General features: G+C 40.7%; 1 protein-coding gene across 1 annotated transcript in view; it reads left to right on the top strand.

The window, feature by feature from the left end:
- The window catches only part of PTAR1 (protein prenyltransferase alpha subunit repeat containing 1), a 43,021-nt gene extending 31,694 nt beyond the window's left edge, over positions 1-11,327 (top strand). Inside the window, exons 6-7 of the mRNA XM_083186076.1 lie at positions 9,002-9,270; positions 10,511-11,327. Of these exons, the coding sequence (XP_083042202.1) occupies positions 9,002-9,270; positions 10,511-10,865 (624 nt within the window). The 3' untranslated portion in view covers positions 10,866-11,327. The remainder of the gene's footprint in view (positions 1-9,001; positions 9,271-10,510) is intronic.
- The last annotated feature ends 5,758 nt before the right edge of the window (positions 11,328-17,085 follow it).

Below are 17,085 nucleotides of genomic sequence, written 5' to 3'. Positions count from 1 at the left end.
CAGGGGAATGACCAGAGCATAAGACTGTGACAATGCAAATATTAATATGTAGCAACCAGAATCTTCTGTCTAGCAGCCGCAATACTGGTAAACAATGAAAACCACTGCTGCTGAAAGTAGATGTAGAGATGGTATAATAGGTGACCGCCGTTGTACACAGGGTCTCGGGTATACATGCTCACACTTAAGTCCAGAGTATATTCGGAGAGGGCCAGCAAGGGACCTGACGTAGGAGAGTCATCAAGAACCATTGTACTGCTATATTCAGGAGTAATCAAAGAGGATGGGGAGCCTCCCAGCACCCCATCCAACAGGGACAAGAGTCTGGCGGAGAAGTCAGCTATTGCATCCAATATATGCTGGAAAGGAGAATACATGGTGCCGTATGTAGTATGCACTAAGTTATATGTAGTAGCACTGAACACAATAAAAAATTGGTGGAGGCTAGCACTCCACCGGGGATTGGGATAATTTCTGGAAAGTTCAGTCTCATCACAGTTGGAGTGGAACAATGGATGCCCAGATGAGATGATAACCAGGGGTAATACAGCCAGACCAAATATGTCGGATCACTGCCACCTGTACTAACCGGCGATGTGAGAGCACTGTCTAATATTAATTCCCACCGTAGGTAAGATAGTTGTATCCCAAAATCAGAAGATCCGTTGGAGGTCCGAGGCTTCAGGACTAGGAGGATGTGTGCAGGCGGCCACAGTCCAGGGAGCAAGCGGGCAGGACGGCACAGACACCCCCCGCGCGGACAGCGGCAGCGCGCCCTTAACGGGAACACTTCCAGCTTACACCGCTCACTATAACAGGGAGCAGCCGGCGCCCATAACCAGCCCGCTGCAGCACCCAGGGATAATGCGGAGAGTACGCAGAGAAAGACACAGGACACCAAATAGAAAATCCAAGATGGCGCCTAGCCTCAGCCGCGGCAGGGATAGCAGGCCAGGGGTCTCTACTCGTCCAAGTTATGGCGGTCAGGTGGGCATTCAGCGGTTCATCGGGATCGGGAGGTCTCCGGGGATCGAGGCAAGCAGGGTAGGGAAGCCAGAAACTCCGCAGGCAGGATAGAAGTACAGGATTTGTAAGGAGTTCAGCTTCCCCACGTGCACCCGCTAGCTCAGTCAGGCCACGCCCCCTACTGTAAATGTATCTTACTATATGTGGTTCGGAGTGTATTTTGTCACACCATTGTAGCACGCTATATTTAATATGAACCTGTAGAACTAGAAGTAAAGCAAAGGAGATTTCAATGAGATTTCAAAGAGCAGATGTTCTTAACCAAAGTGGGTATATTAACCTTTTGAGTGCCAAATCAGTTTGTCAAAATAGGTGTGAAAATTGGCTTGCAAACATTTTTAGTCCTCCTCATAATGACCTGTAATGATTACCTTATATAAATTCAAATAAAAAATGTATATTTTGCAAATCTCTCACAGAGATGTTGGCACTCAAAGGGTTAACTGGGACTTCACCTTAGCGGGTTTAGGGTTTTGATGTGTCAAGCAATTTGAGTGGTTAAATGTCCTATAGCAGCTAATCAGCATATACCTATCATTTTATAGATTATATATGATAAGCTGATTGGTTGCTGGTTGTTTCTCCACTGGTCTACTTCTGCATAATACATCTTACTCTTAATCATTAGATAGACTTAACCCCTTCCTGACAGAGCCAGTTTTTGCGTTCCTGACAGAGCCCTTTTTTTCAAATCTGACATATATCACTTAAGTGGGGATAACTTTTTTTTGCTTTTACTTATCCCAGTGATTTTGAGATTGTTTTTTCGTGACACATTGTACTTCAAATTAGTGGTAAATTTGGGTCGATACAGTCTGTGTTTTTTTGTGAAAAATACCAAAATGTCGTAAAAAAAATGGAAAATTTAGCAATTTGCAAAATGTTAAATTTTCTGCTTGTGAGACAAATAATCATACCACTCAAAATAGTTAATAACTAACATAGACCATATGTCTACTTTATGTTTCCATCATTATTTCAACTTCCTTTTAATTTTTTTGGACACTAGGAGGCTTACAATATGAATAGCAAATTCTCAAATTTTCAAGAAAATTTCAAACACTGATTTTTTTAGGGACCAGTTCAGTTCTGATGTGACTTTGAGGGACTTGTATGTGAGACACCCCCATAAATGATACCATTTCAAAAACTGCACCCCTCACAGTATTCAAAACAGCATTTTGGAAGTTTGTTAACCCTTTAGGTGTTTCACAGGAATTAAAACAAAGTGTAGGTGAAATTTCAAAATTTCATTTTTTTTGCAGATTTGCAATTTTAATACATTTTTCTAAGGAACACAGTACATTTTACTAGAGAAATGTGACTAAAAATTGATTCCCCCAATTCTTTTGTTTTCATAAATATCCTATATGTGGCCCTAGTGTGCACGTTGACCAAACCACAGGCTTCATAATAGAAGGAGCACCTACTTGATTTTGGAGCCTCCTTTTTATGAGATTATTTTTTAGGCACCATGTAGGTTTCTAGGCACCATAAGATGCTAAAATTTAGGAACCCCCCCCACAAGTGACCCCATTTTGCAAACTACACCCCTCAGGGAATTCATCTAGGGGTATAGTGTACATTTCAAACCCCCAGGGGTTTCACCAATTGTGGTACAACTGGGCAGTGAAAATGAAAAATTAAATTTTTTACACAAAAATGCAGTTCTGGCTCAAAATTTTTCATTTTCAGAAGGTATGAAGGAGAAAAAGCACCCCAAAATCTGTGCCCCAATTTCTCCCGAGTACGGCAATGCCTCACATGTGATCAAAAAATACCATTTGGGTGCATGGCAGGACTCAGAAAGGAAGGAGTGATTTTTGGATTTTGCAGCTCAGATTCTGGTGGAATGTTGGTGGGTGCTATGTTGCATTAGCAAGACCCCCCAAGCACCAATACAGTGGAACCCCCCCCAGAAGTGACCCCATTTTGCAAACTACACCCCTCAGGGAATTCATCTAGGGGTATAGTGTACATTTCAAACCCCCAGGGGTTTCACCAATTTTGATACAACTGGGCAGTGAAAATAAAAAATTACATTTTTTTACACAAAAATGCAGTTCTGGCTCAAAATTTTTCATTTTCAGAAGGTATGAAGGAGAAAAAGCACCCCAAAATCTGTGCCCCAATTTCTCCCGAGTACGGCAATGCCTCACATGTGACCAAAAAAATACCATTTGGGTGCATGGCAGGACTCAGAAGGGAAGGAGTGATTTTTGGATTTTGCAGCTCAGATTCTGGTGGAATTTTGGTGGGTGCTATGTCGCATTAGCAAGACCCCCCAAGCACCAATACAGTGGAACCCCCCCACAAGTGACCCCATTTTGCAAACTTCACCCCTCAGGGAATTCATCTAGGGGTATAGTGTACATTTCAAACCCCCAGGGGTTTCACCAATTTTGATACAACTGGGCTGTGCAAATGCAAAATTACATTTTTTACACAAAAATGCAGTTCTGGCTCAAAATTTTTCATTTTCACAAGGAATGAAGGAGACAAAGCACCCCAAAATCTGTGCCCCAATTTCTCCCGAGTACGGCAATGCCTCACATGTGACCAAAAAATACCATTTGGGTGCATGGCGGGACTCAGAAGGGAAGGAGTGATTTTTGGATTTTGCAGCTCAGATTCTGGTGGAATTTTGGTGGGTGCTATGTCGCATTAGCAAGACCCCCCAAGCACCAATACAGTGGAACCCCCCCACAAGTGACCCCATTTTGCAAACTACACCCCTCAGGGAATTCATCTAGGGGTATAGTGTACATTTCAAACCCCCAGGGGTTTCACCAATTTTGATACAACTGGGCAGTGAAAATGAAAAATTACATTTTTTTACACAAAAATGCAGTTCTGGCTCAAAATTTTTCATTTTCAGAAGGTATGAAGGAGAAAAAGCACCCCAAAATCTGTGCCCCAATTTCTCCCGAGTACGGCAATGCCTCATGTGTGACCAAAAAGTGGCAGGACTCAGAAGGGAAGGAGTGATATTTGGATTTTGCAGCACAAATTCTGGTGGAATGTTGGTGGGTGCTATGTCGCATTAGCAAGACCCCCAAAGCACCAATACAGTGGAACCACCCCACAAGTGACCCCATTTTGCAAACTACACCCCTCAGGGAATTCATCTAGGGGTATAGTGTACATTTCAAACCCCCAGGGGTTTCACCAATTTTGATACAACTGGGCAGTGAAAATGAAAAATTACATTTTTTTACACAAAAATGCAGTTCTGGCTCAAAATTTTTCATTTTCAGAAGGTATGAAGGAGAAAAAGCACCCCAAAATCTGTGCCCCAATTTCTACCGAGTATGGCAATGCCTCATATGTGACCAAAAAATACCAGTTGGGTGCATGGCAGGACTCAGAAGGGAAGGAGTGATTTTTGGATTTTGCAGCTCAGATTCTGGTGGAATGTTGGTGGGTGCTATGTGGCATTAGCAAGACCCCCGAAGCACGGTGAAATGATGAACCTAATAATCCATAGATGTGTGGTATATTTTAAAACACTCCTTTATACATAGGCCGGGTTTGTCGGGGCAAGTTTCACAGTGGAAAATAGTTTCCTTTCTTATTCCCTTTTTATAGCAAACTTTGCACCTTTTTTGTGTCCTGCCCTTTCTTGCAGTGGAGGGGATTTTGTTCGGAAAATGCTGCCCTGGTACAATACGGGGGCCAGTACTAGAAGTACTGGGGCCCTCTGCCTGCTGGTTCCCAAATATTAGGCCCTTTATGACTTCCTCTTGAAAGTGCATAAATGTCCCCCTCTGGCCGGTAGAACGGAATAGCACGTAAGCGTTATACAGTGCCATCTGGATGATATACACGGCCAGCTTCTTGTACCAGATTTTTGTTTTCCGCAGGGCACTGTACGGCTTCAGTACCTGATCTGAAAGATCCACTCCGCCCATGTACCTATTGTAATCCAGGATACAATTAGGTTTTGAGGTGTGGGTACTGGTACCTCGTACAGGGACGGAGGTGGTACTGTCTCCGTGAATTGTTGTCAGTATAAGGACATCCCTCTTGTCCTTATATTTGACCAACAACATATTTTCGGTGCATATTCCCCTGCTTTCACCCCTTCTCAATACTTGGGCAATGTGCGTTTTTGGGAGGCCTCTTTGGTTCTTGCGCACAGTACCGCAAGCTGCTGTACCTCTTGAACCAAGGGCCTTAAACAGGGGGATGCTAGTGTAAAAGTTATCCACATAGAGGTGATAACCTTTATCCAGGAAGGGGTGCACTAAATCCCAGACAATTTTTCCACTAACACCTACGAGGGAGGGGGGGCATTCTGGCGGTTCAATTCTTGAATCCTTCCCTTCATATACCCTAAACCTGTGAGTGTACCCTGAGGTGCTTTCACACAGCTTATACATTTTTATGCCATACCTTGCCCTCTTACTGGGAAGGTACTGGCGGAATTTAACCCTTCCTTTAAAATGTATAAGGGACTCGTCTATGCAAATGAATTTATCTGGGATGTACATCTCTTCAAATTTGGCAAATTTGGCATCTCTTCAAATTTGTAATGCAAAAATTTAAGGATCGTCTCAAATCGAGCCCGGGGCATGGCCATACGGTAAAATGGGGTGCTGTACAGAACATCTGTACTCCAATATTGCCTAATTTCTGGCTTTTTTACTATGCCCATATGAAACACCAGACCCCAAAACGTCATCATCTCTACTGCATCTACAGGGGTCCACCTAGCAAATGATGACGTGGGGTTTTGAGCAATAAACTGCTGGGCATATAAATTAGTTTGGTCCACCATTAAATTTATAAAATCATCAGAGAAAAATAATTTGAAAAAGTCAATTTCTCTGAGACCTGTGGAATCAAATTGGATTGGATTGGAAAAACTCAGGAACCTGGGGCTCAAAATTGTCTGGTGGTGGGGTCCATACGAGATCAATTATTGGGGGGGGGGTCTCAGCTGCTCTACGGGGGCGTCTTTGAGGGGGTCCCTCATCACCAGAGGAGGAAGAGGAGCTTAAGACGAATCCTTCAAATTCCCCGCTTGCATCACTGGCTGTGTCAGAGTCAGAGGCAAGCATGGCATATGCCTCCTCCGCTGAATACATTCTTCTGGATGACTGGGATGACATTTGGGATGCCATTTTTATTTTTGTGTTACTGGTAGTGAAATGTTTCAACACATGTATAGTGTAGGGGGGGGTACAAACTTTATTTCAACCCGGGGGGTATGTAGTGTGTAGTGTGTATGTAGTGCAGAAAAAAAAAATACTTTATACAAGGGGTTAAAAAAAAAAAATTGAAGGGGTTAAAAAAAAAAAAAAAAAGGTCCTGCGCCAAAAATTGAGCACAGATGTTGGTCAGTAACGTCCGTCACTGAACAGCGCTCAAAGGCAACAGGAATTTGATCAAAAAAATAAATAAAAAAATAGATCAACCCTGTGCCGAAAAAGCTGATCAGTGATGTACGTTACTGATCAGCGCACAGTGGCCACAGGACACCCACAAAATCACAGTGTGTGTAAAAAAAAAATTAAAAAAAGACCCCACAGCACCCACAAAAAAAAAAAGGTGATCAGTGATGCGACACTGATTACCAGTGAGGGGCAGCAGGTGCACAACCTTTGGTGCAACTGACAGTGCAACTGGCAGCAACTGACAGGTATATATAAAAAAAAAAAACCTCTGCACCCCCAAAAAGTTGCTGATCACCTCAGATATAGTGATCAGCACAAAAGGCGGGGGCAGCAGACACAAAATTTAGCACTCTCTATCACTCTCTGTCACTATCTCTCTCTATCTCTCTATCTCTCACTATCTATCACTCTATGACACTGCAGCAGCAGCACTGACAGTTATATATATGAAAAATAACCCCTGCACCCCCAAAAAGTTGCTGGGGGTGCACAAAAGGGGGGCAGCAGACACAAAATATAGCAGTCTCTATCACTCTCTGTCACTATCTCTCTCTATCTCTCTATCTCTCACTATCTATCACTCTATGACACTGCAGCAGCAGCACTGACAGGTATATATATATATAAAAAAAAACCTGCACCCCCAAAAAGTTGCTGATCAGTTAATTTATACTGATCAGCACAAAAGGGGGGGCAGCAGTCAGTTATATAAAAAATATATAGCACAATCTGTCACTATCTCTCTATCTCTCTCTCTCTATCTCTCTCTATCTCTCTCTATCTATAACTCTATTACACTGCAGCAGCACAAAATATAGCACTCTCTGTCACTAGGCCTCTCTATCTCTCTCTATCTCTCTCTCTCTATCTCTCTATCTAATAACTCGCAGCAGCACAACACAGCACAACACAGCACAGGATGTCACAAGAAGAAGCAAGATCCAGGCAGTGATCAGGTAAGTATTTAGCAAGGTTCTGGTCAGTATATGGCGGCAGCTGGGCACGGTGACCGCACTGCACGCAATTCCAGACCGGAATGGCGTCTGCAGTGCAGTCACCGTTAGTTTAAACCCCCCTCCATGGCTGTGATTGGTCCGTCGGTCCGACGAACCAATCACGGCCTTTGGGGGCGGGCGGGGTGAGGTGGGGTGACACCAGTGTCACCCTTACACCCTGCGGTGATTGGTGCTGTACTTTACAGCACCAATCACCTCCGATCCCGTGTCACCGGCGAACGTTATTCGCCGGTGACACAGAAAACGCTGTGAATGGCTGTTCACACTGAACAGCCAATCACAGCGATCGCCGACGGGGGGGCGGCATCGCAGCCCCCCCTGGGCATGCAGGGACATGTCTGCTGTCAGGGACAGCAGACATCGTCCCTCTGTCACTGCGTCTCTAGACGCAGTGACAGTTTGAAGTCATGACGTATATATACGTCATGTGTCGGGAAGTACTTCCCGGCCATGACGTATATATACGTCAAATGTCGGGAAGGGGTTAAACTGTATGTTATAGGAAAATAATGATAGGCTCAATAGATAAACTGTAGTGGCATAATTGGGATGCATTTTTGTGTGGAAGTCATCCTGTACATAAAAGTTAAGTTTGTAATGGTGACTGCTCTGACTGTATGCCTTTATTATTTTGACATTATCCTTTTAACCTTGAAGAGGTTTGATGACATTGCAGCTGAATGCTACTAAAGTCCCAAACACATACTGAACGATTTTAAGCTGAAGCAGCTCCGTTTTGTTGTTGAGGCGCACTCCCGCATCATTGCCGGCCACAGACGGTCATCTGCTGTTATTACTAGCAGATGAGCAATGGGGTGGAAGGCTTTCCATAGCGTCCTGCTATGGAAAATCGTCCAACCCCCTGTAAAAATAGCCCAGTGTGTATTGCCCTTAGTATTGTCACAGAGTAGCATGAAAGCGCCATCTCTTACAAAAACAAGCATTTTTGGAGCTCTTTGTACTTTCACTTAAGATAAGCTGTGTCCCCCAGTTTGGGGTGTTAGTGGTTATTATGCTTAGCAACCAACTGTATTTACTAAAATCGCATGCAGATCGTACAGGTTTTTTACCTTTCGATCCCGATGCGTGCTCCCGTGACAGCACAAATCGAAACCCAGGTAGACAGGGCAGCAATGACTATATAGTGCAAATCTTAAGGTGATTGTATGTAAAAAGTACAGAGATAGAAAAGATTGTATAGCACTCGAATCTTAAGTCGAATAGCAAGCTAATCTCACCGTGTGTACACACCGTTAGATTGTACTTGAAACCTTCATCTGCATATACAAAGAAAAGACAAGAATATTTAGTACAGAAATTATAGAAAAGCAAATGGCACAATTTACACAGTGGTTCACTGCTTTTGTATTCTTTTGTCTGCATTTCTAATATGTAAAATAGATGTCAGTGTGTGTGTGATTGCAGCTTCCCAAATTTTCTCAGCATGTGCTTAAATTAGACAACTATTCTGATTTCCATTTAACAATGGAATCCTATACTTATCTCTTAGAATTAAGGGTCTGCATTAAGATAAACAATAATTTTATTTCTTCTGTTCAGCTTCTCTTAGACGAGTTGTCTTCCACAAAACACTGGGTTTCCATGCATGTATCAGACCACAGCGGTTTCCATTATCGTCAGTTCTTGCTGAAGTCTTTACTGGTTAAAGCGCAAACAGACTGTGAAAACTCCAGTAACACAAGCCCCAGTCTTCCCAGAGAAGAGGAGGTCACACGGCTGGATCTGCCACTCTTCATAGAAGAAGAAATGGAAATGAGCAGAGATCTTATAGAATCTTACCCAGGGCATGAAGCGCTCTGGTGCCACAGGTGAGACAAACATTTCATTGATATCCGTTGGCTTGATTACATTGATCTATCATTTTAAATGCTTCATTGTCTCATATCTATATTTCCCCTTTAACCTCTTGTAGAACACTGCATGGCATAGCAAAGCATAGTTGTTCCGTTTTTACAGTTGCTTTAAAAATCTAAGGAGAATATTGTGTTTTTTGAAAGCCTCATTATGTATAATAAAAGTTATTCCTCTTAGCAATGGATGGATTTTCTTTTCTAATATATGTAGAGAAGATGGTTGAAAGCTGCAAAGCCACCTAAATCTGATATTAGTCAGAAGGTGCTTCTCCAGTAGAGTGCTGTACATGGGTGCCGGATGGCCTGCCGACAGTTGGGATTCTGACAGTCCCTATAGGACTTTGGAATTATTATTTTTATTTATTTATTAGCAGTTTTTTATATAGCGCACACAGATTCTGCAGCGCTTTACAGAGAATATTTCACCATTCACATCAGTCCCTGCCTTAGTGGAGCTTACAATCAATATTCCCCACTACATGTACATGCACACACAGACATTTTAGGGTTAATTTTTTGGGAGCCAATTAACCTACCAGTATATTTTTGGATTGTGGAAGGAAACCGGAGTACCCGGTGGAAACCCACGCAAGTACGGGGAGAATATACAAACTCTACACAGTTAGGGCCATGGAGGGTATTGAACCCATGCCCTCAGTGCTGTGAGGCAGTAATGCTAACCATTACACCATCCTTACTGCCCTTAGGTAACAGTCGGGAATCCCGGCTGTTAAATGCCCAACAGTCAGGATCCCAACTGACGGGCTATACTCCCTCATGGGTGTTCACAAAGGTTTTTGAAGTGTGGGAGTAAATAAGCACACTCTGATGGTACATCCTAAACGGTGTTAAAGTCCTCAAAGAAAAATCGTATGATAATACTATTTACATGCTTTCGTATTGTATAAAAGTACAACAGATATAAGAGCATGCAGTAGCTGTGAATCTAGACACCTAGTGATGGAATAGGAAGGCTGACACTAAAAAAAAAAAAAGCAGCATTTGTTTTTGTAGAGGCGTGTTCCAGGATGATGTTCAATTTAATATGAAAGGTTTAAAACCACACTATAAAACAGACTTTAGTAGCTCACTCCACATTGACGAACAATGCCAGACTGGTATTCTGTAGAAGCATTAGGCACTGGAGTATTTTTAGTTTTTGTTTGTAACTAGATTTTTCCTTATTGTATTGTAGGCGCCAGATACTCGGCTTGGTTTACCAACTGCACAATGAACAATCTCACTCCCCAACCCCTCAAGTCACAAGTGTGGACGGTGCTGCTGTTTGCACAGGAAATGGCTCGCACATGTGCACCAACATTCTGGGTTACTACTCTAACACCATGGATATCGATGGAGTGTGTGACACAAACAAGCAGGGCTACACTCAAGAAACTAAACGTCTAAAGCGTGCTCCTGTCCAAGACTCTCTCATATATGAATCCGAGCTCAGGTTTATTAACGGTGTCTCATCCAACTGCAGAAATGCTGAACAGTCCAGGTTTGCTGCTTCATACCGAAAATGGCTGATGTCATTGCTAGGTCACTAACTGATCTTGAATTTACATATGGATTATGGTTGTGCAATATTTTCTTTAGCAGAGATATGGTTGCAAAGATTGTGACCCATGCTCCTCTTACTAAGACGCCACAGGAACATTTTATTTTTAATTTATTTTTTCCAGTCGTTACAGCCCAGTTTTTTTTTTCTTTTTTCTTTCTTCATTTTATTTAACACCGAAAACAAAATGCTGCATCTGTTACAGGACTGTGCATTACCCTTCTGCGTAGTCATTTCATATTATTGGTACAATTATATATGTATTTTAATGGTTTCGCATGTTAGGGTGAGAGGAATGGAAGGACGGTTACTTGAACATTTTTAATTAAGAGCTACAACTTTTCACCTTGGTTTACTAATATAAGACATTTGGGTAAAGCATTAAGTTCTTCTAGCCATCGCTGTGCCCTAAATAATCATCACTTTACAGTAATAAAAGACAATACTGAAATCTTGGATTCCTACTGTAAATTCAACAATAGCCATTATTGTGGAAGCTTTAAGTTTTTTTTATTTTTTAAATGACTTCTTGGACTTTTCTTTATAATCTCTATATAAACTGTGTTCTTAGTATTAATATAACCTAAATGCACCATAACCGTGCAGTAACAGTGTACAAACAATCTAACAGGAGACATGACAAGTAATTGCAGAGTCCTGACAATTTTACACCCTTAATAAACTGTATATGTATTAGTTATCAGCATGCCTACTGATCACAAAGACCCTATGTGATGGAAGACCTGTCTGTAACCCCAGCAGTATTACACCCCCGTAGCATCTCATTTCTATGAAACTGATTGTAAAGCTACGATATTTAATACAACAGTGTGTTCACCAATTGCTGGTCCTAGAACAACCCCCTGTCCACAAAAGAGGTCAGAAAATAGTTCTGGTAGAATTATTCAGGAGCCAGGGAGAATGATGGGCCAAATTATGTATTCAGCAGCCACTGTGAAAGAGGTATGCCTACCTCAAAAACAATTAGCAAAAAAAAAAACACAGTTCAAGTGGCGCTTAATAATACATAAGTTATGTTTCACAGCATAAAAATATTTATTACACTACTGTATATACATACCATAAATAATAAAAAATAAGAAATTAGAAAATAAACCTCCTCAAAGTAAATTAATAACCCATATTAAATAAAACAGTGCAATAATTAGATTTTTATAAAATTTGTTGTTTCAGCTGATCTGCTTGTGCTTTTATCTCACCCGGAATGATGTGCTTCAGTTGCACTAGATCTTAATTGGGCAATATCAATCCGGGACAGTCATATTTTCTTTTATTGTGCTGTGGCTCCTGAGCGCAAGGTTAACAGCCTGAATATTAGGATAGTCCTGGCTACTAAAAGCCTCCGCCAATGAAATGGGCATCACCGTCCTCCCTTAGTTGACAAAAGGGATCTATACCTTTCCGTGGGACTCAATTTGTTGGCAGCCTGCACGGTCTGTATGGTAAAATTTACTGTGTAGCCTGAGTTCCGTTGTAGAGGGAGCGGGAGGATCACATAATGCTGTATATACAGGATAATAGTAGCTCATTTTAATAGAGGTGCTATTTTCTAGGTTCATTAAAATGAAATATTCAGTGATAACGGTCCATATAATCTCTTAGTGCTTTGTGCATGTCTAGACCTCTGAAACCGTGGGCAGTATTCAATGTTTTTTGCTCTCATGGTCAGTATTCAACTGACCACACCTGCACATGCCGTTTCCCCATCGCTAGGTTTTTGCAGCGACTCGGAAACAGTGTCTGCGGCTGCTAAAGCAGCGAAGCTCGTGGCTAAACACAGTGGGCTCCCTGCATTAGCCGTGGGCCTCGCTGTGCTGGGGAATCCTCTCCGTCCTCTGACAGCGAGGATTCCCCCGGAACGTTGAATTGGGTGAGCGGCCGGCACGAGGGTTAAACAGCGAGGGTCACTTGTTTTTGACGATCCCCGCTGTATAACCCCCTCACCGGCCGCATTGAATACGGCCCAGTATGTTGTCTTAAAATTCTTGCTACATTGTATAGATATGTAGTTGCCAAATAATTCCAGCTGAATGCTGGGAATTTAGTTAAAGATGGCAACCATATCTATGTGCTAGACAGATCAATGGACACATCGGTTCCATTTTTCAAATATAAGCTATATTTATGACGCATTTTTATTTTAAGTCATTTTGGGGTAGTTGTATGAAGCAATGATAAGGGAGGAGAAGTGATAAAGTGCCTGGTACTTTATCACTGGCCAATCAGCTCCTAACTGTTCCTTTTTAAACCCAGCCTGTAACTTAAACCCAGCCTGTAAAAGTCAGGAGCTGATTGGCCAGTGATAAAGTACCAGGCACTTTATCACTTCTGGAATAAAAATAATTGGTTTGAGCGCTGATTGTTTGATTTCGCACTGCAGCAGCTCCCAATAAAGGGGGATTACCAAACCCCTTTTGGGTTCCCATTGTCTTTTTTCCTTTTGTAACTTTATCACTTCTCCCTTATCGCTGGTTCATACGTCTACCTCAGTACAGTAATATTGTCACACTTACAAACTGAGAGGTAGATTTATTAAGCTCAGTGAAGTAATAGTGTCTGGTTTTTATCACAGGCCAATCAGCTCCTACCTGTCATTTTTTGAGCCAAGCCTGTAACTTCACAGTTTTTGTTTATAGTGTTACTTAAAGTACTCGTTCTTGTGTAAATAAGGGGCATACACAAGGGAGTAATTTCTGCCCCATTTCTAAGTGATCTGACTAGATCGCTAAGAAATGGAGAACGGATGGCTCCGTGTGTATGGCCCTTGGCAACAGCGATGCGCAGACCCACGTATCGCTATCGCCTGACTAGATTTATACTGATTGCTCAGCACACGTTGCTGGTGCATTGCTGCGTGCTGAGTGATCTGTGCTTAGCTTGATCTCTCAGCACACAGCTCCCATCGCGCCTTGTGTACAGGTTTGTCATATGCTTAATGGATTATAATATTTGTAAGAAAAAATTTAAATAAATGCTTACGGCAAAGGGTAGTCTTCCAAGCCATCCTTTAGTGGCCCCATTTCCTTCCTGTGTTGTCATATATAGCTTGTAACACTGGTTTAAAATGGTTACTCAAAGTTAGGTGTATTTCAAGGGCTAAATATATTGATTTAACTTCTTTCTAAGAATGAGTAATGGACATCTTTTGAAGGTTTAGAGCCATCTAATGTGGACTCTGAAGTGTATTGGGTTGCTTATCACTGATTCACAATCTCACCAATTGATGTTTGTTTTATATTTAATTTTTTTATGTATACCAGCAGAGGGAACATTTAAAAAATATAGAACAGAGAGGTTCTCAATAGGCAATAAGTATTCCATACACAATAAAAAGGTTGAAATACATACTGTGAAAGAGAAGAATACTCACATCAAACTGAAGGCCAGCCTAACCAGAAAATTGCAAAAATACAGAGATGTAGGTGCATGTCACTCTTTGCTAAATAAATATTCCTGTGGTCTATTTCAAGAGTTTTATAGAGAGACAATTAATTTGGGTACAAAAGAGACTCTACCTCTGAAAAAGCGACCTGTTTTTGTACCTTACATTCTTGATGATTGTTACAAGAATTTGACATTGGACGGTCCATTTAACATAAAAGATTTTAAAAAAAGTTCTTAACCTGTTTATACATAAGGGTTTGTACTGTATTTTCCCATGTTGATCAACCTTGCTGTGTGTTGCGTCAATGATACTTTTTAGCAAGTACAGTAGATTCTGTTCTAAAAAGAAACATCTAGAGTCTAGTCTTTTTATTTATATTATGGGTCGAGTCTCCCATAACTGAAATGCTTGGCGGTTAGACGTATTTTGGATTTCATATTTTTTTCTGTATTTTGGAATATTTGCATTCCATAATGAGAAATCTTGGGGAAGGGAACCTAGTCTAAACAAAAAAAAAATGTATTCATGTTTCATATAAACCTTATACACAGCCTGAAGGAATGTGATATTCTATAGTAGTTTAATAGTTTGTGCATAAAACAAAGTTCATGTGTATTGAACCATCAGAAATCAAAGGCATCACTATATCAGCCAATTTAGATATTGGATTTTTTGGATATGGAACACTCAACCTTTTAGCTTGTCTCTCTGGAAGAGTAACTGACAGTAATGCTGTTAATAAAGACATTGAGAAACATTAGCCTGTAGGATTGCAGAACAAAATCTAGCCAGTTATTCTTTTAGCCTATAGTTTTGCAAATAAACCTAAAAAAGTGTCTTATGTTATGCACTAAAGTAAAATGCACTACAATGCTACATTACCCTTATCTCTCATTCCAATCTCTTTACTTTTCAATCACAAATGGCAAAATGACTCATACGCATCTTGTCATTGTAGCCAATGTCTTAAAGGCCTATAATAGGAGTCAAAAATTTTTTAGCAGCACAGTTGTCCATTCCCTTTCAAGCTACAGTAGCTCTTTTGCACCTGGTTTTCAGACCACCAATTATTTATATTTTTAAGGGAGAGATTAATGCTGTTACTAAGGCATTCACATTTATCTTACATAGAATAGGTCACTGGACTAAATTATTTTAGTTTTAGTGCAGTGTGTGAAGTAAATGTCCTTTTATATATGAAATAACATTTACTGTATGTGCTTAAACATAGTTTTTTCCCTTTTGTCATGGTTTATACAGCCCATAGTAATGTGACTATTTTAACACCGGTAAACTGAACTAAAAGACACTCCCAATTGGGAATATACAAAACAAACCAAAAATATACAGATGATCTTAAAATTTTAACCCAGAGTGCATAAACCGCTGCAGATATACTATAATCTGGACCCTGAAAAGAAAAGACTTCATCAATATAATCTCATAGATATAATATAAAAAGACAATTTTGACTGCGCCACGAGCAGCTAAAAAGGAGTATATCAAAAAGAGGTCACCAAACCTCTTATAACTTGTAGAAAAATGAAAATGAGATAGTCTCCTCAATTGCACTCCTACTACTTTAACAAAGGGTTATAAATATGACAAAACAGTGGGACGAAATTATCGCCTGTCGCACACCGTGCTCACAACCTATGGCGTGAATAACACAGGATTATAATTGTCCTTTTTGGTCCTCTTTTTTTCTGGTATTTCCTATATTTTCATATGATTCAGGATGTTCCTTGCTCCTCTGTGTTTAGATATATAAAAGGAAGAAAAAGAAACCAAATGGTATAATACGTTTCATGGGGGTGAAATGGAACTTATAATGTAATTCTGTAATCTTTTTTCAAATAGATGGCATACCGTACTCACGCAAAGGTGATGTATGTTCTTCCTATAAAGGTATCTTTTTTACTTCGATATAATCGCATACCCAATCTCACTTTATTCTAAAATACTTTTCCTCACATCTTTACTTTTTTACTGAACTTGTATTCACCAGAATCACCCCACACTGTGATGGAACAGGAAACATAGGGTGTACCCAGCTGCAACACCATACACGTTATGGTTCCTTTGTAGGTCTCCAGACCTCAAAACTTTTTTTTCCCAACATAAATTGGGATGAATGTACCCAAAAAGAATGAGAGAGGTAGGAATGTATAGTAAAAATTTAATTTTAATATTGAATAAAATTCATAACCTACACCATGTATCCATAAAATTCATAAAAAATGTGGGATACTCTGACTCATGTGCCTTAGCCTAGTAAAGATGCAAAGAAGGGCACTTAACTTATTTCAGGGGCAGTCCGGTCCGGACTGACACCCCTGAATGGGAAGTGAATTCCAGGCACAGGCTCAATGATGAAAGAGGGCTCCCAATTCCTCCACCAGCCCGTTTCGACATATGTCTTTATCAAGGTGTAATAATATCCTTCTCTGGACCTTCTTTTTATTATATTTTTATTGAAGTTATATTTGAAACACAAGACACATAGAAAATGAAAAGAGAAAGGAATAAAAAAATTTAAATAAGAAGGAAATAAAATAACATATACAAAAACACAAAAAAATAAGTAAATGTACATAAATCACATGTGGAATATGTCAGGTAGGTCAGGAAATATCAGAATCTAAATACCCATTGATGAACAAAACAGACAGTGGGCACTCTATTAAGGTAAAGTTACATCAGTGATTGCCGGTCATGTTATATTGCTAGGCGAGTTCAATACTGATAAGTCTATAGAGGTGTTGCGGCCACACGGATGTCCTTCCATTTCCCTATATTCAGT

Source organism: Crinia signifera, chromosome 1 (assembly GCF_055691185.1).
Source record: "Crinia signifera chromosome 1, ASM5569118v1, whole genome shotgun sequence".
Classification (NCBI taxonomy): domain Eukaryota; kingdom Metazoa; phylum Chordata; class Amphibia; order Anura; family Myobatrachidae; genus Crinia; species Crinia signifera.
The sequence above is the reverse complement of the archived record's forward strand: the minus strand, read 5'-3'. Positions and strand labels throughout refer to the sequence as shown.